This window comes from Crocuta crocuta, unplaced genomic scaffold (genome assembly GCF_008692635.1).
Source record: "Crocuta crocuta isolate KB4526 unplaced genomic scaffold, BGI_CrCroc_1.0 scaffold288, whole genome shotgun sequence".
NCBI classification, from domain to species: Eukaryota; Metazoa; Chordata; class Mammalia; order Carnivora; family Hyaenidae; genus Crocuta; species Crocuta crocuta.
Window position 1 is genome coordinate 5,342,172 of NW_027532607.1, and position 25,820 is coordinate 5,367,991.

General features: G+C 44.9%; 1 protein-coding gene across 5 annotated transcripts in view; it reads left to right on the top strand.

Moving 5' to 3' along the window:
* CEP112 (centrosomal protein 112) overlaps positions 1 to 4,804 on the top strand; it is a 420,942-nt gene extending 416,138 nt beyond the window's left edge. For all 5 annotated transcript variants that reach the window (XM_077780421.1, XM_077780423.1, XM_077780424.1 and 2 more), the window contains 2 exons: positions 3,034 to 3,098; positions 4,345 to 4,804. In XM_077780421.1, coding sequence (XP_077636547.1) covers positions 3,034 to 3,098; positions 4,345 to 4,348 — 69 coding nt within the window. In that variant the 3' untranslated portion in view covers positions 4,349 to 4,804. The remainder of the gene's footprint in view (positions 1 to 3,033; positions 3,099 to 4,344) is intronic.
* Positions 4,805 to 25,820: the final 21,016 nt, after the last annotated feature.

Consider the following 25,820-nt stretch of genomic DNA (forward strand, 5'->3'; position numbering starts at 1 on the left):
TAACATGGGAAAGAATCTACACATTCCCATTCATACATTCAGAAATTTAAAATGTCACGTGCTAATTTACAACAATCAGATTCCCTTCACATGTCTAAAAATCCTTGTATGGTGGAGGAAGACAAAAAACGATAGCTAGGACCCACAGTAGCCAAAACCATCTTGAAAAAGTCAGAATGAATTTGGAGGACTCACACTTTCCAATTTCAAAACTCACTACAAGGCTGTAATAATCAAGACAGTGTAATATTGTCAAAGGGATAGACACGGAGATCATTGAAATGGAATTGAGAGTCTGGGGGGAGAACCCTTCTATTTTTGGTCAGTTGATTTTCAAGTGTTGCGGGAGGATTCCACTGAGAGAAAAATAGAACAGTGCGGAGGCAGTCCGATAATTCCCACGGGAAAAGGAATGAGGTTGGAGTCCTTCCTCATATGTTTACCACAGGTTAACTCAAAACAGATCATGGACCTAAATGTAAGAACTAAAGCTCGAAAACTCAGAAAAGAAAACTCTAAGACGAGATCTTAGATGAAGGAGAAAATCCTTGTGCGATGGGTTAGGTGGAAGGTTTTTTCACCTGTGACACCAAGAACAACCACCAGATGAATTGGACTTTACAAAATTTACAGCTTCATACTTCAAAAGACAACAACATGCAGAAACTGAAGAGACACGTCATGGAAGAGGAGAAAATATTTGCAAATCGTGCCTCTGTTAAGAAACGTTGAAAAAAAGGAAAACGTACTTTTTTGGGGCGGGAGGGAGGGAAGCTCCATCAGAGAAAGAGGTCTTTGCTCTCTGTGCCAAGAGCAGTGCCAGCCACATAGTGGGCACCCAATAAATATATTTACGAAATGATTTGAAGATAGTCACATCTGCTTTTTTGTAACGTGTGAGACAGAGCATGGAGAAAATTCTAGCTGCCCCATATGTGTTCCCCTCAGTAAAAAGTCTCTTATCTGAAAATGAAATGTTCATTTTCAGATGAAAATGTAGCATCATTCATTCAGTAGCATCATTCCATATGCTACTCTCGACCATTGCTACTGTCCGCCATTGCTTCCATCAGCCATTGCTTCCGCCGGCCATTGCTTCCGTTTGCCAAGTGTCGCCTTGTTTGCTTCTACATAGAAAAATAAGTAGTGCAGGGAAGTGTTGACATGGAAAGGGTTAAGTCATCTTTATTTACATGAAAAGCTCCCCTTGAAGTGTGGCTTACCCATTAACTTTGTAGGAGAGCTTCCATAGGGTCAGCTATGTAGGACCTGGCACCTTCAGAGGAGAGGGGTGTTTTGTTTTGTTTTGTTTTGTTTTGTTTTGTTTTGAGAAAGAAAGAAAGAAATCTGATATCCACCTGCAGGGCTTCTGTTATCATTCATATCATTTCACTGTAATAAAAGCCACTTCAGCCTCCTAAAACTGGATGTTGACCCAGAAAGAGAGTGTTGCCAGCTGCGTTAGGGCCTCAGAATTGGCAGCTGTGTGGGGGAGTCACAAGCCATATAGTGAGCAAATTTAGTTTGAAAGCACAGGTGCCTGTGTTTTCTGAAAATTGTTGGAATTCCAGTGGCAGAGCACGGTGGGGGGAGGGAAGCTGAATCAGTGTAATCCTTGCATCTGTCAACATTATCAATTGTCCTATGGGTCTTTTGAGCAATTGGATTGAACTAAGACCGGGCTGATGTTAGCAGTGAGCAAAACCGAGGGGACCACTCGGCTACGTCCCCATTTAGAAAAACGGTGCTTTCCTCTCTCGCAAAGCACATTTGCTCTCCTGCCAGCCGTATTCTCTCGCCTATGTTTCAGAACCAGCCGTTGCCATGGTTTCAGTTCAGCCCAAAGAGGCAAGAGTAAACAATTCTGAAATGATCAAATACCACTGAGTCTTGATTACATCAAGCCATAGTAGAAGTCACCCCCAGACCGTTTCTATGTGATCTGTGTGCAAGGTGCTTTTGAATTTATACATGATATAGGTGTCTTTTGTAGTATATAGAAACTTATGCTTCAAAAACAATCAAGCCACGTTGTAAAGATCTGTTTTAAGAGACTATGCTAAGCCACCAGTTTCCTCCATCCCTTGACCCCCTCCCCGGAGTGGGAGCATGGGGTGGTACCAGCTATGAGCTCTGCACTAGGCAGTTTCTATCAGTCATTTCACATCTTCCTTGGGAAGTAGCTGTCATTAAGCCCATTTCACAGACGAAGCATCAAGAGCTTAAGTAACTTTCCAAGAGCCATAGAGGCCAAGCCGGGCACTGAACCCAAGGTGGCCTAACTTCAGACGAAGCTTAGGCCCTTTCCACTACAAAATATTGTCTTTCCAACCTCAGGGAATCCCCAGGATGGGTTGAGGTTTCCAGAAGACAGTGATTTTTCTTTCTACTAACTCATCCATTCATTAAACACTAGTCATTGCCAGCTTCATGCCCAGCCCTGTGAAAAGAAACTGGAGACACAGAGACAAAGAAACATCCTCCCTGACCCAGATGAGCTCTCAGCTTTGAGGGAGAGATATGAAAACCAAAAACCACAAGGCTGCTCGAGAAGTGCTAATAATGGAGCTAATAATGACCTTGCCTAGGATGCAGTGAGCAGCTGGGGAGGAGTCCAGAAAGTCACTAGGAACGGTGACATTTGAACCAAATAGCAGAGGACAAATAGGAGATAGTGAGCCAAGCATTCCAAAGAGAGAGGATGCCCTGTGCTAAAGGGCAAGAGAGTCGGGAAGACCTGGTGGATGAGGTGGGGTGGGGAGGGTGGAAGGAGAGATGAAGCCTCGAAGAGAGACGGGGCCAGGTCCGAATGGATCTGCAATAGGAGTTCAAATGGGTTCTGTGGTCTCTGATGAATTTTCAGGAGGGATGCAATGTGATCAGATGTTAAAAACGCAACATTGACGTGCAACAAATGCTCCGCGTTTCATCTAGGGAACTGCCAGAATTGAACTGAAATTCAACCACATTGTTTGCACGATACTGCCACTTAAGCCACATTCACCTCTGCTCACACGCGGTATCTTTTTCTAGGTTAACTTTCTGCAAAAGCGAGCATCCATCCTTCAAGAAGAACTGACGACCTACCAAGGCAGAAGGTACAGCCCACACTCTGAAGGCCTTCTGATTAGTTTGTATTGTTTGCCCCTGGGAGTCCCCGGGTTTGACACTAAGGTCCTTATGGAAATGCTTAACCATGGGGGCGCCTGGGTGGCTCAGTCAACTTGGTGCCTGACTTCAGCTCAGGTCATGATCTCATGGTTCGTGGGTTCAAGCCCCGCGTCGGGCTCTGTGCTGACAGCTCAGAGCCTGGAGGCTGCTTCGGATTCTGTGTCTCCCTCTCTCTCTCTACCCCTCCCCTGCTGGCTCTCTGTCTCTCTCTCAAAAATGAATAAACATTGAAATAAGTAAGTAAATAAATAAGTAAATAAAATGCTTAAACATAATACCCATTTGGGAAAAAAATACTTATTTCTAGTAAATAGTCTGTCTTTGAGAAGCCACCTCCCCGCCTTGTAATCACAGTGCTTAGTCAGTACGATCAGAACAAAATGAGAGAAGCTGCAGGTGCCTGACAAGTCTGGGCCTCACCTGCATAGTCATGACAAGACATTGTCTTGAAGCCCGGTTGCAGAGTTAAGGAGACCATCTTCCTTTTAAGATAGTGAGATGATGCAATTCTTAGCATGGCGGCCCACATCTTCAAAGCCCCGTGTGCCCTGGAGGTTTGGCGCTCTTGCAGATGTTCTCTAGACCAAAATAGATAAACAGCTCGGTGGTGTGGCAACACTGTGACTTCACCGTGTGCTTCTCAAGGGTGCCTTTTTAGTCCATGGTTCCCAGAGACGGCCCTGACATAGAGCATGTAGACCTGCTCTCATTCCATCCAGCAGCCTCCCTCTTCACACAGTGAAAGCGAAGCACTTATTTGGCAGCGAATTAAGAGTTAAGACCTCGTGAATCATTCACTCTTCAAAAGATTCTGTTGCCTGGTGCAGACAGGATTTGATCCCTTCTGGGCATAAAATGATGAAATATTGCTATCAAATATCCTTTCTTTTAATAAGCTTTTTTTTAATGTTTTTGAGAGAAAGAGAAAAAGAGTGAGTGGGGGAGGGGCAGAGGATCCAAAGTGGGCTCCAAGCTGTCAGCACAGAGCCCAACATGGGACTTGAACTCACAAACCAGTTGATCATGACAGGGCACTCAACCGACTGAGCCACCCAGGCGTCCCTCAAATATCCTTTTTAACCTCTCTCCAGCTCCTCCTGAATGACAACATATTTTATCTGTGGCATGTCCATCAGACCTGCCAAAGTCACAACTGAGATTTTTGACTTCCAGGTAACTGCGTGGAGACTTACCTGAGTAGCACAGGTGAGTGCGGCAGACGTACCCGGGCTTAGACCGTGGACTTCTTCCAGCAGGTTTGAAGATTCGGATATTGTAAAGTAAACTGTGAGATCAGTGAACATTTTTTAATACTGAAATGTAATTAATATCATAAACACATGCATCACTCAGATGCTATGGGGTGGTTTTTATTTCTGTCTGCCTAAGTTATTTTTTTTTAACATTTCTGTATTTCTGATTTTCATATTTGCATGCATTTGAGCATGGACTGAGAGTTGCTTCTACTGGGAAAAGAAATGCTTTCTCATAAGATGCCTTGTTGACGCGTTGACATAGAATTTTACCAGTTGCGTGTGATCAAAATCACGTTTGTAGTATCGTGTCCCAATTTTTAACACCCTTACATTGTTTTCGTGTTCATGTATTATTAAAACATCATATTTTGTACTTATCAGTTTTATTTCTACTTTTTATTGTACCTCATTTGCTCCAATAAGTATGATATATCCATAGTATTTTTCCCCTAGACAATAACAGACAATTCGAATGGTACTGTGGGGGGAAATATCTTACATCACGTCAGAGATCAAATGCAGAAGCAGTGCCTTTATTTAGAATAACAATCACTGGGTCCTCTGACACCAATTAAGTAGTTGTCCTTGTTGGTCTCCAGAGACAGAACGGTGTAAGGATTTTATGTAGCAGCTATGGTCTTACTGTTATTTTCTCTTTTTATGGTTGCTGTTTTCATGCTAATGTCAGTTGGTGCTCCTTAAGAAAGCCTAGGCCTACAGGGGTGCCTTACAAGGACACGCCACATACCAGCAAGTGACAGCGGGTGAGCTGTGATTGGTCTTGTTTTACTCTTTGAGAATATGGTGTCGTTCCCATGGTTGAGTGGTTGTCTCCAGCCGATGCCAATGAGCAGTTCTATGCTGATTGGTCAAGGCCATTTGCCAAGGAAATTTTGAATTGCACTGGACAGATGATGCCTCAGGTTCTTTTGACTGCATTGTGGTGTGTGTCATGGGCCCTTTGAGAGCACTCTAAAACTCTGGACCGCCACCCAGGCCGTAATCATCCGGTTTACTGTAAAAGAACAGGACAGAAGTGTTTCTTACACGTTTTCAAAATTCTCTTTCCCACACCCATGTCTGTTGTTTGCTGCCCAGGGATTGATTACCTTTATTTTTTTGCACCGTAACTGAGACCCAGAGATGATAAGGAAGTAGCAGGTTTTACAGCCACTTTCAAAGCCAGGGCCAGGATTGGCATAAACGCTGACTTGCGGTGGCCATCAGTAGAAAGCCTTGCCTTCCCGGGGCACCTGGCTGGCTCAGTGGGTTGAGCATCTGACTTCGGCTCAGGTCATGAGCTCTCAGTTCGTGGGCTTGAGCCCTGTATTAGGCTCTGTGTTGACAGCTCAAGAGCCTGGAGCCTGCTTCAGATTCTGTGTCTCCCTCTCTCTCTCTGTCCCTACCCTCCTCTCTCTCTCAAGGAAAGCCTTGCCTTCTTGCTCTAGCTCACCTCTGCCTGGTAATGTCTGCCTTCATGCCTCTGCTAGGAACAGAGAACTGTCCTTTGAAAGCTCAGGTCTCTCTTGAATCTACAATAAATTATAGCATTGGCTTGAAGAATATTCAGGAGAAAGCAAAGCTGAAGCAGATGCTGTGAAAAAGCACCTAACGAATGAGGACAGTTAGTACTCAGCCTATGATTTAGTGCTCAAAAGGGAAAGATTAAGGCTACATGATTAATTTTAAGTGCTTCTCTACAGACTGTGAAAAACAGGTTGAAGCTCAACAGAATTCATTAGGAAGGTTATTAGTTGCCTGAAGTGAAAATACTTCGTGAATCGTATCGTATGCTGGAATTGGAACTCCCACTCAAGAATATTTGTTTTCCATGAGTAAATATCAGTAGGTGTTTTGGAAAGTTGCCTGCTATTCTTTCTTTTCCTTATTTCAAGGGTTATGAAATTACAAACACTGGTGAACCTTTGACATTACCGAGATCCTGTTTCCCTTCTGATGCGTGTCACATACGTTTGGGAGTGAGTGTGCTGAAACTTTAGGTCCGTTTGATTGTATGTGATAGGAGTAGACGGCCGACACTAATGTTTTTGTGAATGTGCTCTGATAAAGGAAGAGAAAGAAAAATTGCACTTGGCACGTTTAGGATTCCTTACTGAATTGAGCCCTGAGTATACAAATGGCTACTGGGAGATTCTGCAAGTGCCCAAGAAATAAATTTTAAACATCGTGCCTTATTATAAAATCATCTAAGATTTTATCCCCCCTTTTATCTGGCAGAAGATCGATTGTTCATCGCGAGGACATAATTTAGTTACATTTCAAGTTATTATTCTTGGCTAGCGCACCCCAGCCACCCACCTATGCTTTTGATATATCAGCATGCGATCGTGAACAGGTAGTGGGTGATTCGGCAGCAGGGAAAGCCACAGGGAAGGAAAGCACAGTGTTCTTGGTGCATGTTACCAGCCCGCCAGAGGGTCGGGCAGCAGAAGGGTTAACACGCAGGCTGGCCGTCAGTCATCGGCACATGTCATGGTTTTGTTCGAACTCCACCACTTCTGCGTCACCAGGCAGCGAGCCCTTTCAGGGGTCTGACCCCTGATTTTGCAACCTCCCTGCTCAACAATCCACTCCTCAGAGGGCAGCCATCCAGGGACACAAAGGAGGACAGAGAATGGGTCGACTTGCTTCATAGTCTGTAGAAAGGATTCAGCTGTGACTCCAGGGAAATCGCTCCGATTCAGATGTTACCCTGTCGTGTCACGCAGTAACAGTGAATTCCTCAGAAACGGGCATATGCCCACAGTCGTGAGCAACCTCATTAAGGAAAGTGCAGACAGAAGAAACTATGAGTTTGAATTAACAATTAACAGCTCTCTTATTGAAGTGCATCACCATCCACGGAAGGCGATGGTGTTTTAGCTTTCTTTCTAAGAGTAAAAAGGGAAGGTAAAACATCAAAAATGGTTGGAGAAAAGTTTCAGAACACAAGGTCATTTTAATTCATAGTTTCCTTAAAAGAGCGATCCGTTCTGAGCTTTCATATTTTGTTCAGAAAGGTCGTCTCTTTTAAGCCTTGTCATTAAAGACAGTTTGCTCTTTAAAGTGAATTATCAAAGTGTGTAGAAATTGCAAGTTACTGAAACTAAAATGCATGATCAATTTTAAGTCTGCTAACTAAAGCTTACTTAAAATTGGATGTGCTTTTGTCCTGGCAGGCCCTTTGATAAAACCAAAAAAAGACACATGGTTGGTCAATTCAAAGGAGGAAAAGAAGATAATTAGATAAAACCTTTTTTCAGCTGTTGGAGTGGTTCTTGGATTTGGAGACCCGATTGGGAAACTGTGGCATAGGTGGGAATGGTATTTGAAAGGGAAAAGCGAACATCCCAAATCTTGACCAGTATTGACATTGTTCACTGACTGTGTTGTTTTAAGAACTGAGTCAGACTTCAGATCCTATCATTTCCCTCTTGCATGGAGGAAAGGAGATGGAATTTGTAACATAAGACTAAAAGAATTTAAAACTCTAGATCCCTGACCAATATCTAGGTCAGCTGAAAATTTGTTCTCCCAGATACTTCAGTTTTAAGCAAGGATTTCCATCGGGCAAGTGTTTTAACACCAAAGCCCAAGATGTTGCTATAGAACTTCTGTTTTTAGAACTGACCTTAGTCTAGACGTCAGGCTAATAAGTACCTTTATATCCTCTTTGGGAGCCTACTGTTCAGGAGAGGTCTCCTGGAAAACAGCTAGCTGGACACGAAGACCCGATCAGTGAGCAGAAAGACAGGCTACCTAATGAGAAGCCTGATATATTTAATTAGCTGAATGTGTTCACGTAAGTGGAACCACCTCATCCATACCCCTTGACTTGAGCCAGGAAAGGAAATTAGTTCATAAGTGGAGTCTACCAATTAGCTTTGTTTCCCTACATCACCCCCTTCCCCTGTCTGGGCCTCACTTTGACAATCTGTAACATGAAGAGGTAGAGCGATATTTCCCAAACTCCACCATTTCAATCCTATAATCCAGGGCTTCCCACACAAGTATTCTATGAAGCCCTGTTCTGTATGACCTGTCTTGACATTTTCAGATGTCGTATTTAGGAAATGTGGCATGCTGTATCCCCCTCCTGAAGGTTCATGTTCATATCACCCAGTCAGTCAGTCAGTCAGTCATCCAGCTAGTAAATGCTGATCGCCTGCTATGTGCTGGATAGCACATTGACTACCTCCAAAGTTAGTGGCTTAACGATAATTTATCATCTCTCTCTCGGGGCAGAGGGCTGACCAGACTCAGCAGGGCTGTTCTCACTTGGGTTGCAAGCAGGTGCCATCAGATGTCCACCGGGGCTACCACCATGGGAGGCTCAGAGGTCCGGAGCCCATGATGGCTCGCTCACAGGGCAGCTGTCAGGAGCCCCCAAGAGCAAGTGCAATGGGAGACCAGACGTGGAAGCCACCAGCCACGTAAGGCGTGGGCCCAGGAATGGCCCAGCGTGTCTTCTACTGAACTGTGTCTGAGACAGAGCCCACCCAGAGTCAAGGGTGGAGGACACAACAATGTCAAGGAATCTGTGGCCATCTGTGGTCTGCCACACCCTTGGAAAAAGTGACCTATCTGTCTTTAACCTGGAATCTGTCCTTAAACAAATTGATCGGTGAAAGAGCTTCTCTGTAGCGCACCTATTTTATTGCCCAGCGTTCTGTGAGGTACTGAGAAGACCCCAAATCTAGGTGATCGCTAAGAAGTTTCTTCCTAGGTGACATTCTGTTAGTCTGCGTTGTATATCTACAATCACAGGTGAAATGATGTTTGGGCAGTGAAACGAGCATTCACTAAGGCCGTGCCCTCCTCTGTGATGGTCTCAATAGATGGCGGCAACCACAGTTTGAATGTTTCTTTCAATCCTTCTCTGTTTGGGGCTTGGTATGCATCATTTGCTGTAATTATCTCAGCAAGTGTATTATTATAAAGGTCCACCGAAACACGTACCCTGTGCTTAGCGTGGTTTTTCCTTCTTTCGTGGAAATATCAGGCACATGGAAGGGTGTGGTCTTGATGACCCTGTCAGGGAGAATTCCCTGAACCACAGGGCACTCAGAAACTACTCAACTAATCATCCAGATAAACAAATGAATCAGTCTCCTAATTGCCCCGTTAGCTCCCTTGCCACTGCCGGGTTTATCTCTATTCCTGCCACTTATCCGAGCTCCCAGATCTCACCCATCTGAGCCTGAACCCGGGTGGGGGAGGCAGACGCGTAACTGAAGCCGAGTTACCATTCCACCGCCTTCTAACTCCAGATCTTCCTGAACACTGCAATTGATGGATTGATCCGACCTGGTGATCGGCTTGTGTTTCGGAAACATCAGAGGCTTTGGTTTGCCCGGAGTTCAGCTCTGTTTGAGCAAGCAGGGCCTGACGCTGTAAGGGAGGAAAGGAAACTAGAAAGACATCATCTCCCCGGGAAGAGGAAATCTTTTCCTAACAGGGTGGTAGAGGGTCCCGAACGTCTTGCACTTCTTGCAGAAATATCTTGACATCCGGCTAAGATGTCTCAGAAGCAAGTCTGCATCGCCCGCTTCGGCTTCACGCATGTTGACTGAAGCTGTCATTTACCTGACATCAGCCCCGATGTCGCTCTTCAAGCTCCCTGCAAAGTCAGGTGGCGGTCTGGCTTCCCGTGAGTGTCTCGTGTTTCCCAGCTACCGCAGTGTGTCACAATCCTGCGTACAGCCTTTTTCAGAACTGGTAATTTGGCCCATTACGTATCATTGTGTTTGTAATAAAAATATTTATCCAAGCCGGGTGCAGCAGTTGCCGCGTGAAGCCTGGGCCGCCACTGCCTCTTCATGTCGCCACCTGCTCCTTCTCAGAGTTAAGGATCTGGTAGCCGTTTTCTGCCTAGAGTGATATTTCTTACAATGTTAGGGAACCTTTGTCTGACTGAGTTCCCACTTGTGTTATCTGATTGTCTTCTCTGGTATTTTTATTTATGCATTTGAGCAGGTGAGTTTGGAAGCTGCTAGAATACAAATTGGGTAGATTAAAGGAATTTTTTTGTCTTCCAAAATCATTTCTATAATCTTATTTGGAGTGTGTATGTGTGGAATTTTTTTTCTAATCGTCTAATTAAGACAGAAAACCCAAGTAGACCACCTACAGCTGGCCCCCGCGATCAGGTACTTTCCCTCACACCATCTAATGGTCACTGTCTCTGCCTTTTTATTGGTAAGGGAGAAAGATTAATTGGCCTCAGCTCTGTCTCACGTTAGAATTGTTGTTCTCTCTTTGGTAGCCCCTCTAACAGATGAGGAACATTTTTACTTCATGCAAGCTCTCCATTGAGCTCAGCCCTTCAAAACTTGAATATGTTGGCTCCAAAATTAAATACCCTGTAGACCTTTGCTGAGTGCCTCGTCTCTCTCAGGGACTGAACCGGGCAGACGAGACACACGTCTGCCCAGCTCAAGACACAAGATGAATACGACGTGCTCCTTGCCTGCGAAGAGCTTGTAATCCATTCGGGAAGATAAGACATATAGAGGAAGGAAAAAACAGCAGCAACAATGATAAGAACAGAGCATGATCTTTATGTAAGAGAAATGCCAAGCATTCCGGGAATCTGAAGGAAGTAGTAACATTTTGAAATCGCCCCTTAGGTGGAGGTGACATTTAGTCTGGACGTTGGGGTAAGAGTAAGATTTCTGTCGACAGAAATGTGGGATGGGCGTTCTAGATGGAATCATAGCCAGGAAAGTCCCTCACATGCTCTACCTCACAGGCTGGGAGAAAAGTAGTGTGAGAGAAGATTTCAAAGGTGGGGTGGGGGCGCCTGGGTGGCTCAGTCGGTTGAGTGTCTAACTTCGGCTGGGGTCATGATCTCACGGTTTGTGGGTTCAGGCCCCATGTCAGGCTCTGCTGACAGCCCAGAGCCTACTTCAGATTCTCTCTCATTCTCTCTCTGCCTGCCTCTCTCGCTCTCTCTCTCTCCCTCAAATAAATAAGCATTAAAAAATAAATAACTAAATAAAAGACCTGGCAGAGTCAGATTGGGGCAGCCAGAGGGAAGTCACTGACCACCTTCGGTGCTGAGCAGGGCTCCCGGCACATGTAGTGAAGGCCACTGGCGTCCAAGGGCCCTGGACCCAAGCAAGTTGCTGAGTCTCTTGAACCTTCGTTTCCTCATCTTAGAAGATGGAGGGAATGGTAGAAACACGGTTGTGAAGATTAACCAAGGTCATGCATTTTAAAAGTCTATCGTGCAACAAAACCTTCGACAAATGAAGGCTCTCTGTATTTTCTGACAGTCCTCAAGAATTTCATGAGCTAAGTATGATTTATGCTGGAGGATTCCGAAGCAAAGAGAATCTTTAAGAATTTGCCCGCGGCCTCACTTATAATAAGTGATGGAAGCAGAAGTTGGAACCCGTGTCCCTGTAATTCACTCGTTGCCCCTTCTCCTATCTGGCCTCCATGGAGGAGGAGAGGTTCGGACTCTATGTTCTAGAAACACAGGGAGCAATTAGAGTTTTGCGCAGGGGAGTGACACCATGAGAAACTGCTCCAGGAACAGCATGTCCAAACAACGTGAGGCAGGATGGTTTGAGGGTGGAGGCAGAGAAAAGGACAGGATGTGCGTGCCGGAGTCCCGTAAGTGCCACCACATCCCCAGGGAGAGGACGGAAAGTAGGTCAAAGATTCAGGAGCTACCGTGGCACCTTAATGAATAAGGTGATTGTAAAGGAGAAAAAGAAACAAATGTAGGACCAAGGTTTCCAGCCTAAAAAGATGCGGAGTGTAGATTTGGGAGTGGGGGTGACGAGTCTGGGCATAGACACCTGCACTTCATCAGGGAGCTGGGAGCCTGGGGCAGGACCCAGGGATTAGCCGGTCAGGAGCATGTGGGTGAGAGTTGGTGCTGAAAGAGGTGAGCGGGTCACCAAGAAGGGGAGAGGTGTTGGGGAGCCAGAAGAGGAGAGGGAGGGGGACAGGCAGGGACCAGGAGGGAGCACAGAGTTGCACTGACAGCTGAAGGGTGAAAAGAAGCAGAGATGAGGAGAGGGCTGGCAGCAGGGTGAGGCACAGTGTGCTTGGTCCAGGACTGAGAAGGTCCGAGGTTTGCCCCTGAGGACAGAGTCAGGAGGGGCCGTGGATTAGAGGAGGCATGTAAATTCCCTTCCCGTCCAAACTGGAGGGCGCGGTGCGTCCCTGACACCCACAGCCCTGAGATAAGAGGTGGAGAGCCGGGTACAGTGGTCTGAGGGCTCCTCGGGGATCGGAGGCCAGGTTTCCTCCTTCGACCCCAGAGAGCGGCTCGCACTTGACAAAGGTCCCACCGGACAACCAAGCCCACCAGCGCCCTGGAGCCGGCGCAGGCCCAGCCATGCAGATGGGCCTCCAGGATGATCGACAGCTTAGGGACGTTGTTTTTGGAAGTTCAGCTCTTCTGTCCTCACACAGTCTTCACCAATTTGTCCATCTTGCAAAGTCACTAAATGAAGTTAGCCATTTTTGCAAAGTGGCCCTTGGGATAAACCATGGCAATAACATAGATCGTCCTCAAGGGACGTTCCTGTACATTCAAATAGTTTTTGTTTCTGGTCCTTATTGATAGGGAGTTATTGTTGGTCTTCAGGCATTTTTGTTTTTACAACAACAATAAAAAGTCAACTCAAACTAGATATTTAAGTAGAACTTATAACCTAGAGTCAGTATACCTGGTCACAAAATTACATTTTTAAATGTCCCATCCCCCCCACTCCACCCCAATCCCAAACAGTCTTTAAGAAAACTAAGTGAATACATTTTGAGGGTAAACAAGATTGCATTAAAACTTGAGCCATGTAAGGACAATAGAGTTTAGTATGGAAGACCAACAGATGAAACAACTTTTTAAAAAGGGAAGTTAAACTTACTAATATTCTAGAAATATAGGTGAGACTTCCTTGCTACCTAAAGCAATTTAAGTATGTATTTATTTATTATTATACATTATTTATTTATTTATCTAGTTATTTATTTATCTTTTTTTTTTTGAGAAAGAGAGAGAGAGATGGAGAGAGGGAGGGAGCATGACTGAAGAAGGGGCAGAGGGAGATGGAGGAAGAATCCTAAGCCATCTCCACGCCCAATATGCAGCCTGACACAGAGCTCGATCTCATGATCAGAGTTCATGACCTGAGCCAAAATCAAGAACTGGATGCTCATCCCACTAAGCCACTGAAGTGCCCCCCTAAAAGCACTTTTGATGCCCTAAATTTCTTCAGTGAATTTTGTAAATATTTACCCCACAATGTCTAGAAGCCGTAAATGTCTTCCTTTACTTATTTTTTTATAGGTTAGCACTAAAATTTCCTTCATGCCAACACCAGAAGTTATTAATAGAGACCTAGGAAGAAAATAAAGCAAGACATTATCATTCTGCTAAAATAATATAGATTATGGTCTTATTTTAGAGGGAGAGAGAAAAGATGGTGGGGGTTTTTCCTACTAAGAAAAACTGAGAACTGAGTATTTGGTTACTTTATAGCTCCAGCAGGGGATGGGAGGTGTGCAGGCTTTAGATTTGCTGACTGTCCTCCAAAGAAGTGACGAAGGAAACCCAACTTAGCCCGGTGCTGTTGAGCTGCTGGGAGAAGTCAGTCAACTCAAGCTGGCCAGACCATGGCTTCCCCAGGGCACTTGGGAGTGGGTCCCCACTGGGAATGTATAAAGCAGACTGTGGTGCCTACATGTGTATCAGCACTAATTTAGCTCTGGATTTCTTTCCCCCACCCATCCACCCCCACCCTGCACCCCCCTCAAGCTACGAAAAAGAGAAGCTGGAACCCAGTCTTGACTTTAGAGCATGTTATTTGATTTATCCATTGCAGAGATCAACCGTGTAGACAGTGAGAGGGAGACTTGTGGACACTGACTTGGGGTATTTCGGCTGCTGATTTCCTAGAAGTGATGCCCCTTTTCTGCCGGATGGCATCAGCCAAAGGCAAACCGAGAAAGGCCATGGGTCATTAGGAGTTTGATTTTCTAATACTGCTCTGCTGCTGGATGGGAGGCGCTGATCACCCAAGCACTTCGGGAACAAATTGAGAGGATCCCAACAATCCTGAGGAAAAGCTTTGAGTTGTGCTCCTAGAAATATGTGTCAAACTGGGAGTAGCATTTACCTCTGGGAGGAGTCTTCGAGGCAAAAACAAGTAAAGCCTTATTTCAGGTTAGCTTGACTGTAACACCATCTAAATAATTCCATTTTATATATACTTGGATTTTATCCTAATTCCTACTTGGCCATAATGGCTTTATCTGTGATTATGCCCCCAAGGGTAGTTGAATTTTACATTATGCCTTCTGACCACAGGAAAGAGAAAGTATAATTCTGCCGTGTCTTCAGGCGAGTTATTAAATATTTTATTGTGCAAGGATGGTTCACGATACGTTATTTAAGGCAAGAGCTTGTACTGCTAGACAAATTTAATCTCTAACACTGGTGGACATTGGCCTTTAGGCGACCCTCTTAAACTCTGTGTGTCTTACCTTCATTATCTGGATAAATAGACAAGAAATAATGACTGTAAGATTATCAAATTAGTGATGTGTTTAAGATATAGAAGTCACGCTAGAGAAATCACGTAGGGCATCTTGAAAGGGAAATGCCATCGACAGCGGCTGTGGACAGCAGTTCACATTCAATAGCTGGTCTTGGCACTCATCACTGCCCTAAGGTCTTCTGTTCACCTGATTAAAACCACGACTTATCACCGACACATGTATTCTCTATGGCCTAAGTACGTCAGATAGACAGTCTACCCATTCAAGGTCAAGGCTGGTAGTGATTCATCTGACTCCATCTGCACCTTAGAAAAGAAAAATTCACCCTCTTTGCAACACTTACTGAAAAAAATAAAACTCATCTAGTTGGGGTGCCTGGCTCAGTTGGGAGAGCAGCTAAGTCTTGATATCAGGGTTGTGAGTTCAAGTTCCACATTGGGTGTGGAGCCTACATTTAAAAAAAAAAAATTCATCAAGTATTAAAGTGTTTTGGTGCTTCACTGTATCTAATCAAATCTAATCTAATCATGTGAGGTGTGGATTCTTGAATCAACAAAGGAATAAACAAAGGTCATAGTTTTGGAAATAAAGCATTTAATGAAAAGGAAGGACACCAATATTTGAAGCATGTATAGAGCCAATTCCTCCATTATAAGAGAATATGATCGGTTCATTTATAAAGTAGAAAAGAATTTTGATGACATAATAGAAACCTAATTAGGTCTAATGAATCCATATGCTTCAGAAGTAGTTCAGGCAAAAGAATACCTTTTCTCCCAAATACATACGAACAGGAAAGCATTTTCATCACCACCAAAGCAGTGTCTCCTCACTTCTGGAGATGAATTTGTTGGTTTAATGTCAAAGTACAGGCAGGAGAAAGGCTTCAGAACCTATTCAGAAGCATCCAACAATTCTACCGAAAAGTAAACGAAAGGGAGCAATGGAATCTTCTCTCTCCTGGCAGTTACCACTTGATGGTTTTCCAGAGCATCCGTGTACGTTACAGCCACAGTACCTGTTTTCTAGCCATGACCCTCACTTTGAACACAGTTCCCAGGCCCTCCAACGCAGTGAAACATCCTGAAACAAAGATGCTATTGTCGGCCTAATGCCACTGGACTCCTATTTTAAGAAAACTCATCCAACCCAGCCCCTGAACAAAAGCCTTCAGAAAGGAACATTAGGATCTAGTGTTTATGAGTGATTTTTCTGAGATCAAGGGTGAAGTGATTTTCCTGAGGTCAAAGATCAACTACCAAGTGGCCAAATTTGGTCTAGAACCCAAGTTTTTGGTTTCATAACCCATAACGCGCCCCCCCCATATTGCTTGTTCCTTCCCATCCTGTCCTTTGCCCATAATGTATTAAACACATTAATTTGGCTCTGAGGCAAGGATTTTTTTTTTTTTTTTACAATGGTCACACTTGGACCAATATCCATTTACTAGTTTCTTCAGTATTTTATGTGCCTTGTGATCTAGAAAGGCTTTAAAGGTCTGGCTAGACTTTCCTGGCCCTGACAACAGTGTCTGTTTGGAAGTGTGCTAGAAGGCATCAAAGCTTAATTTCATAAACCATCTGATAAGATATTTTACAGAAGAGCCACACTCGTCAGGGGAGCGGCATGTGCAAGAGTATGTGAAATGAAGCAGGGGTTGCAAGACAGGAGTGCCGGCATCATGTCCAAATGCTCTCTGGCCTCAAGCAATTCTCCTTCCATGCCTGCTCTCAGCTTCCTCTCTATTCTCCAGAGAGATCCTCTCCAGGCAGTGGGAAAAGGGTCCCGAAGGCTTCCAAAGGCAGCCAGGGCTAGAACCGAACAAGGAAGTTCTTTGTCTTTGCAGTTTCATTTCTTTGGCCTTTATTTGCAAAGTTCGAGTAACCATCCGAGCAAGGCTTTCTCTTCTCCTGGAAGCTAGTGGGTCTTCATTCCTGTAAGCCTTGGAGCAGTGGTGTCAGGAGAAGAAGTAGGGAAAATGAGAGCGTACATTGTGCAAGCCCTTGATCTGTATCTCGTGGGTCCTTTGTAATTCCAAGATCCTATGACAAAATCCTAGGATGCAGATAAGTAGCTGTGCTTGGGCAATGGGAGGGAAACGTGTGAAGCAACCAGACAGATCCTTGATTTCCAGCCATATGTCCTCACACAGGGACATTATTTTTAAAAGACTCTAACGCATCGGGATTTGGCCTCCCCGTTGCTGCCATGTCCTATTTCCATCTGGAGATGGTAGAAACACAAGCTAGGGATGTGAATGAAATGTTGCTGCTTTCTGGGGCAGCCGGACATGTCACGTGAGAAGGAAAGAAGTAGAGCTTCCTGTTTTCCCAGTTTGGGTCTCCCTGTCACGGAAGACAGATAAATGCTCTAAGACAGCATGACATGCAGATCATCTCCCGTGGGGCCAAAGGCTTCCGGACCCTTCACAAGTCATCAGGGCACAGGATTACTTCAGAATAAGCCTGGAGTCCCCATCTCTTCTCTGGTGTACACATGAGTTGCAAAAAAGGGTGCAAGCAATTTCTTGAGAGCCTGACCTCAGTTGCTGGCTTTGTTAGCCCTTGAACAACCTAGAGCTTACCAACTTTGAACTAAATACACCCACATGTGAGCCAGTTGGGAACAATCTATTTTCTGAGGGCAAGCCACTTTTACAGGCCTTTCTCCAGAACCCTCACAACCACTCTGTGAGGTGGATTCCCTCAGCTCTTCTTGACAGCTGAAGAAATGAGGCTGAGAAGCTGTTTCCCAAGGAGAAACAGTCTTGGTGGTAGAAGAGGGACTTGAACCCAGGTCTGTCTCACAAAGACCTTCTCACTAACCCAGCAAGAGTAGACAGTGGTCCTCACCTGTGCTGCACGTTAGATCACCTGGGAAGCTTTTAAGACACACTCAGGCCCATTGCTCATCCAACACCAGTTAAACAAAAAGCTCAGGGCTGGCGCTGTGGCCTGCTAATGTTTTCAAAGCTCCTGGATTATCCCAACGCGCAGCTGGGGTGCAAAGAGCACTGCTCAAGGACCTTCAAGTCCCAGACTTGATAGAGATTTATAAGAATCCCCAAAGAGAATGGAGAAGGAAGTCCCCTGCGAAGAGAGATTCCACCCTACATGTGCCAAAATTGGCCACTAGGTGAAGACTTGGTTGGGGCTTTGAAGCATTTTCTGTGGCACAGGTGTGGCCCCAGGGCACTGTGGCATGAGGAGTCCCAGGGACTATGCAAAAGGCACGTCTCTGTCTCAGCTGTTGATATTGGCGAGATAAATCAGTGAAGATAGGAGGTCCACTCTGCACATCTTGGCCATCAGACTGCCTGTGGGGGAGGAATGATTTGGGGGGTGCTGACCAGCTTCAAAATCCAGGTGCCAAGCAGTGTGAACTAAGAGCAGCCAGGTGGGTTCATCTTTCCTGCAGATGCTTGCATTGCTCTCGTTGCTGCTTGCATTGAGAAGAAGTCCAACACACCCTCATATCTGCCTCTCCCAGCCTGAGCTGGGGTTTGTCCTAATGTCCCTTCTCACTAACCTGCTCAGTGGCATCTGCCGGCCTTTTGTGATAGCAGAGAAACAAAGGCATTCAGATTCCCTATACCCACCCCCCACCCCATGCTCCACTTACAGGGACAGAAAACCTGCCTCCTAGGATAGCTATAGAATTAAGGACAGTAATGCAAGTAGGGTGCCAAGCCAGAGCCTGGCACTGGCAAAGTACCCCATGAATGGTGGCAGACGTGATGGCATCAGGAGGAGGAATCCACTTACCTGTTTTCCTCCCCTGTTTTGGCACCCTGCCCCTCTAGCCAACCCTAGTGCCTCAATGCCCTGTTCTTAGGAATAAATGGAAAAGCACTGAGTCCAGGGCTCTTCGCTCTACGGGAAAGGAAGTGCCCACTGTCCATGGAAAGCATCTTGCAGCCAAGACTTTTCCTGATCATCCCGTTCACTCACAGCTCACCTGAGGACCAGCCAGTTCCTGGCCAGGGGACAGTGGGTACAGAGGACTCTTCCCCTCTCTCCATAACACGCCTGGCCAGGACAGAGCATGACGAATGTAGCCTGACCCTGAAGCTCTAGTTGGCTTCAGATCCCTGTCCCAGCTTTTACTAGCTCTGTGACCTTGAGATATGCCTTGATCCCTCTGAGTTTGGCTCCCAACCCTCCTGTATAACAGGATACAATGCATACCTTGCACAGGGTTGTGTGGAGCTAGCCCCACTCCATCCCTCTGATATGTTATATCTCCAAGGGGACACATCACCCCAACCCAGAGAAAATAGTTACCTCTCCAGTGTCCCAAGATGAGCAGAAGGCTCAGATTAGCTAAGCAAATAGGCCTTTTACCAAAACCCCTAAAATTGAGTCCTGAGTCCCCTCCTTCCCCTTCAAAGCCCCTACCTCAGCTGGTCCTTACTTCCACTCCAATGCACATCTTGTCTCCAAATGTAAAGAATGATAGTACCCATCACCAGTTGTTTTCAGACCCCAGGAAGCATTGTATAAGCCCATTCATTCAAATGAGGATCCCATTATACGGTGCCCATTCATTGTGTCTTCATAATGACCACAGAGACAAGGGAGTGAAATGAAATTTTTCTAATTGAAAATCAATAGGACTTTTCAGTCTTCACTTTAAAGTTCTGTTTTGAAAAAGCAGCAATGTTACGCTAAATCTACCACATATGTAGCCAATTCAGAGGCCTCCCCTCCAGTGGCAACATCTGTCACGGGTGACCTAAGAATTGTGGTGGCTCCCCAGTAATAAGTGGTCCTTGTCCTTATGGGGTTGGCCAGCGCCAGCAGGAGAGAGGAGAGGCTAAGAGTCGGTTACACTCCAGCCCACTCACCATGAGACTTAATCCCCACCATTTTGTTCTTCGGGAAATGAAGAGCTACTGCCCACAAACACCATGGAGACAGAGTTTGAGGAATTTCATCCCAAGGGACCACGAAATGACAAGCATCCCAAGCTCTGGTGCTTCTGTGGAAGGTAAAGGAAGGAGATTTGCAGACAGAAGAAAAGCAAAGCTGGAGGCATCTCGGGATATCCTCAGGCCTAAGCCAGTTGGGATGGATTGGGTAGGGCAGCCATGTTGAACTTCATGAAGGAGGGATTTGCTCAACTTCACAAGCCTGGAAGATTTCAGACCTGAAGCCATGGTCTTGGGCATTCATCTTGTCAATTGACTTAGTGGACAACTAAAATAACTTTTCCCTTCGTTTGTTAAAAACAAAGGGAAATTAGTACATTGTTGTCATTAGGATGGGCGGACTTAATTAGGCACTGGACGTGCAGAGTAGGCATAGGGCCTGGAGACCAACTCAGATGGGGTAAGATTTCTTGATGGAGCCAAAGCAAAGTGTGAGGGAGAAAATGCAGGGTCACTCCAAAATGTTTGGCCTGAGCAACGCAAAGCATGCCGTTGCCCTGATGTGAGATGACAGAACTCGCATGGGCCACAAGTTGGAGGGAACAGTCAGGAGCTCCGTTCTGATAGTGATAATTCTGAGAGGTCTGTTCAGCTTTTACTCACACCCATGACGCGTGTAATGTGCCTAGCACAAGAACTCCATAAAGGCTTGCTACTCTTTTCTTTTCTTTTCTTTTCTTTTTTTTTTATTTCTAGGAGAGAGAGAGCATGACCAGGGGAGGGTCAGAGAGAGAGGGAGATACAGACTCTGAAATAGGCTCCAGGCTTTGAGCTGGCAGTCAGCACAGAGCCCGACGCGGGGCTCGAACCCACAAACCGCAAGATCATGACCTAAGCGAGAGTCGGACGTTTAACTGACTAAGCCACTTAGGTGCCCCGACTTGCTACTGTTTTCATTAACCCTCTCACTACCCTGCTACTCCATCTTGAATCCTGCAGGGATTAGGACTTTAGAAAAGGCCAATCCGACCAATTCCACTGACTCACTCATCGTAGTGATTGGCTCTCTCCATCAGGATGCATCCACAAGGGCAGTGAGCTTCCTTCCTGGGGCATCTCAAGCCCAGGGTGAGTAGCAGCTGACCACCTGGAAGTTCCTTCACATTGGGACCTTGAGTGAGAGGGAAACTAACTCAAGCCAACATCACACTGCAGCTTTGAGCTTCAATCCAGGGCCCCAAGCAGACATGTCAGCAAGGGCCCCTCTGTTCTCTGTGAACCAAAATATATTCATGTTCTTCACGGAGCTGGGGCATATAACCATGGAAAGGAATCTGGGTCATATGAAGGGCTTCTTATCCATTTGAAGATGAGGAAACTGGGACCAAATTATGGGGAAGCAGTTACCCAATATCACATAGCCAGTTAATGGTGGTCCCAAGATCATATGTAAAGTTCTTAATGCCCCACCTAGCTACCACATAAATGTTTTCAAATGGGGTTGGGGGTGCCTGTCTGGCTCAACTGGTAGAGCGTGCATTTCTTGATCTCAAGGTGATGAGTTCAAGCCCCACATTGGTGGAGAGCTTACTTTAAAAAACTGGGGCTGAATTATTTGCCATAGATTTCTGAGTGAAATGTTTTTTGTTGTTTTAAGAGCATGTCATAAGCTCTTTGAGAGCAGGGGCATGTTACAAGGTCTTTGAGAACAGGAATTCAGTTCAGGTCAACATTGGCTGACTTTTGATTTTGTGCGAGGTGGTCTCTTGGCCCTGGTGCTTCAGAAGTATAGCTGGTGTGGTCTTTCTCCTGAAGGATCCCTGGCTCCTTCCTGAATACTCTGCCCCCACAGACGTGAAGGAAATGTTTCAATAGGATTATACCCAGCCAGTTCAGATGCCTCTTGTCATCAATACCTCCACATAAACAGAGACATGCCCGTCCCCTAGATGTTCTAAGGCATAACTTTCATACCACAATTTTCATATTCTTTTGGACATAGGAAGATATTCCTTGGATAAAAGATTGGGGGATAAAGACAATAAAGACTGTGTAGAGTTCCAGGGGCACCTGGGTGGCTCAGTCGGTTAAGCATCCAGCTTCGGATCAGGTCATGATCTCACGCTTGTGAGTTCAAGTCCCATATCGGGCTCTGTGCTGACAGCTCTGAGCCTGGAGCCTGCTTCGAATTCTGTGTCTCCGTGTCTCGCTTCCCCTCCCCCCATTCATGCTCTGTCTCTCTGTGTCTCTCGAAAATGAATAAACCTTAAAAAAAAATTTTTTTTAAGGTTGTGTAGAGTTCCCATAATGGCAGAGCAGCATACACTGAACTAACTCTCTAAAAGATGATGACGATAAACGCTTGACAAAATAGTTTTTTTAAGAAACCTATTTGGAGGTCCTGGAGAGTGGCCAAAAGTGAGCATGAATTGGAGGGTATTCAATCATTGAAAGAAGGGAACTGTACTGAGAGCCACATAGATGTAGTTTTTCCCCTGTGGGCAATCTACACTCTAGACGACATGGAGAGCCTAGAACTCAAGCAAATGTTACAGTTATTGCTTTGAGGTAGCAGAAGACCTACTTGGGGCCGCCAGAGTGGCTAGAAATTGAAGGGAAATCCAGGAAAAAGGAGCTACACACAGGGAGCCTCAAAATCTGTAGATGAACCTCTCTCAAATTCTTGACTGACCCTTGAACTATGAACGTGTTGGGAGACCCCAGGGAGCTATAGAAAACAGTAGCTTCAAGGCTGAGAGAGCAGCGTAAATAGGTCAGTGCTGTTACCACAGAAGAAATTGAGTTTAGAGTTTGAGACCTATTATGTTAGTTGTCTGCTTGGAAAAAAAAAAAAGAAATCACTATAATCTTCAGAGGATAAAATCCAATCTCTATAGCAGTTACAATACAATGTCTGCTATATAATTTTAAAATTGCTGGACATGAAAGGGAACAGAAAATATTATTGTAGTCAAAAGACAAAGCAATCGAAAGAAACTAACCCCAGTATGACATGGATGTTTAAATTAGCAGTAGACAAGGGCTTTAAGGCATGTTCAAAGATTTAAAGGAAAAGATCACAATGAAATTCAAAATGGAGAATTTAAGATGAGAAATAGAGAAAGGAAGGAAGGAAGGAAGGAAGGAAGGAAGGAAGAAAAAGAAAGAAAGAAAGAAAGAAAGAAAGAAAGAAAGAAAGAAAGAAAGAAAGAAAGAAAGAAAGAAGAAAGAAAGAAAGAAAGNAAGAAAAAAGAAAGAAAGAAAGAAAGAAAGAAAGGATCAGACTCTAGACCTGGAAAGTATATCTGAAATTAAAATAAAAATTTTACGGGGCGCCTGGGTGGCTTAGTCGGTTAAGCGTCCGACTTTCGCTTAGGTCATGATCTCGCGGTTCGTGGGTTCGGGCCCCGCGTCGGGCTCTGTGCTGACTGCCAGCTCAGAGCCTGGAGCCTGTTTCAGAGTCTGGGTNGGCAGATTGTAAAAGGTCAGTAAACTTAAACATAGAAAGCATCCAATTTGAAGAAAAGTATATTGCAAAACATGAACAAAGCCTCTGTGATTTCTGGAGCAACACATAAGGTCTAATGTGTACAATTAGAATCTCAGAAGCACGGGAGAGAGAACGAAAAGAAAAACTATTTGAAGAAATAATGGCCGAAAATTTAGTATATTATGTGAAAACCATCAACCTAGAAATCAAAGATGTTCAGCAAATCACAAGCAAAATAAACACTACAAGGAAAATTGCACTTAGGCACATCATAGACTGTTGATATAACAGAAAATCATGAAAGCCACCTGAGGAAAAAAGACATTATAACCAGGGAACAATGTTAAGAATGAATGCTTGCTTCTCATTGGGAACACTGCGGGCCAGAAGACAATGGATCATCTAGAAACTGCTGAGAAGATGTCAGCCTCCTTTCAGATTGTTTTAGAAACTATCTTTTAACCCCTACTCCCCTCTCTCCCTGACTGCTCCCGCAACTTGGCTTGGAGAGCAATGGAAATGTATGTACACGTGTGTGTTTAGTTCAGTGCAGTTTTATCACACGTGTGGCTATTTTGTTTCATTGTGGTTTTTCTCTAATAGGTATTTATTAGCATAAGACAGTTTTCTGCTAAAGAATTTATAGTCTGGTTAAAAAGATCAAGGAAACACATAAGAAAAGTTAAAAGATACATTAAGAAATATTTTTGTTTTATTTAGCTTTTTTAAAAAAATTTAAATGTTTGCTTTATTTTTGAGAGAGAGGTACAGTGTATGAGCAGGGGAGGGGCAGAGAGAGAGGGAGCCACAGAATCTGAAGCAGGCTCCAGGCTCTGAGCTGTCAGCACAGCTGACACCGACTGGGCCACCCAGGCACCCCAATATGTTCTCTTGTACGTGGTTTCTTTTGTTAACCAAGCATCTGTGAGTTTCCGCTGTGTTACTGTTCCGTATTGGTACTTAATTTCTTTTTATTGCTCTGTAGTATTCCACTGTATAATATCCCACGATTTATTTGTCCATTTACCTCCCAATGGACATTTGAGTCATTTCCAGTTTGGGGATATTAAGAAACAAAATGCTGTGAATATTATTACACATGTCTTTTGGTGGATGTGTGCGACATTTCCTCTGGATATGTACGAGAAACAGAGTTAATGGGACAAAGGGTAGATATATATTTAGCTCTAGGAGATACAGCTAAACAACTTTCCAAAGTGGTTGAACCAATTTACACTCCAATCAATGACGTATGAGAGTTCCCATGGCCTCACATGCTTGCAAACACATGGTATCGTCAGTCTTTTAAATTTAAGTCATTCTACTGGACGTGTATTGTCTAGCTCCTCGTGGTTTTAATTTGCACTTCCCTGATGAGTAATGATGTTGTCCGTATTGTGACATCCCGGCACCTAGCAGGGACTGGGGCAGATCATAGGCACTGTGTTTGCTGGATTAAAGTTGAGTCACCTCACTTCCTGTACAGCTTTCATCAGCCTATCATCGTGGACAGACTTCTTCAGGAGTCAGAATGGGAGACTGGGGAGAGAGAAATGTAACTATCCCGTACCTTGAGGCCCTTGGAAATAGGGACAGTATGTCTACGTCATTCTTCCAAGGGAACTGGGCACTGTCCCCGAATCTTTCCCAGTTTCCCTGTACCAGAAACAGCGATCACTGAGGACTACCCCCTCTTGACAAGAAGGAAAGTGGCTCCAAGTTCATTATATCAAGATGGTAGCACAGCTAAGGTGAGAACTCAGGTCACCTGGCGGAATCTAAACCCCCCGCTGATCTCCTAAGATATGGAGTCAAAGCCACGCTGCACCTGATGCTTCCAAAAGGCCATCCGCTCAGGTGCTGTTGAGTTGAGGACAGTAGCCTGTTGCCAGGTGGCAGGTACGTGAAAGGCAGCTGCCTTTGCCTTGGGCCCTGGATTGAAACGACCGCTTTTCATCCCCACCTAGATATTAATCACTTTGCAAACCGCCAGCCTGTTGCCAGCTGCATTCCTTGACGGCCCATGTTTTAATAAGGCCCGCGCGCAGCTGGCAAGCCGGAGTGCAATGTGTGGATTCACCAGACAGGATTACAGAAGGGGCTTTTCTTCGCTGCACTGGGCCTGGGAGTCTGTGCGCATTTCTGCCCCAACACGGCATCTCCAAGGAGGCTTTCGCTTTCTAAGAAGGATGCTACCCACTGCGCTATTCAGAGCGGGTAAATGAGAAAATGGGTTAATAAAATACATGCTAGAGAAAAAGAAAATAAGATTAAGGGGCTGATGTTTGGGCTGAGAGTGCTTTTCTGGGCTCCAGGAAAAATAGAACAAGATGATTTTTTTTTTTTTTGGCCCCAAGGACGTCATGCCCAGAACACCACCACTAATCCAATTTTGCCTCTCTAACAAGTTTTTTATCAACATTTCTTTCAAAGTTCAATTCTCATCCTGACTCGTCACCAGTTCCCCTAGTTACTGATATATTTATATAGATATACTTTTCGTTCTTTTGGCAGA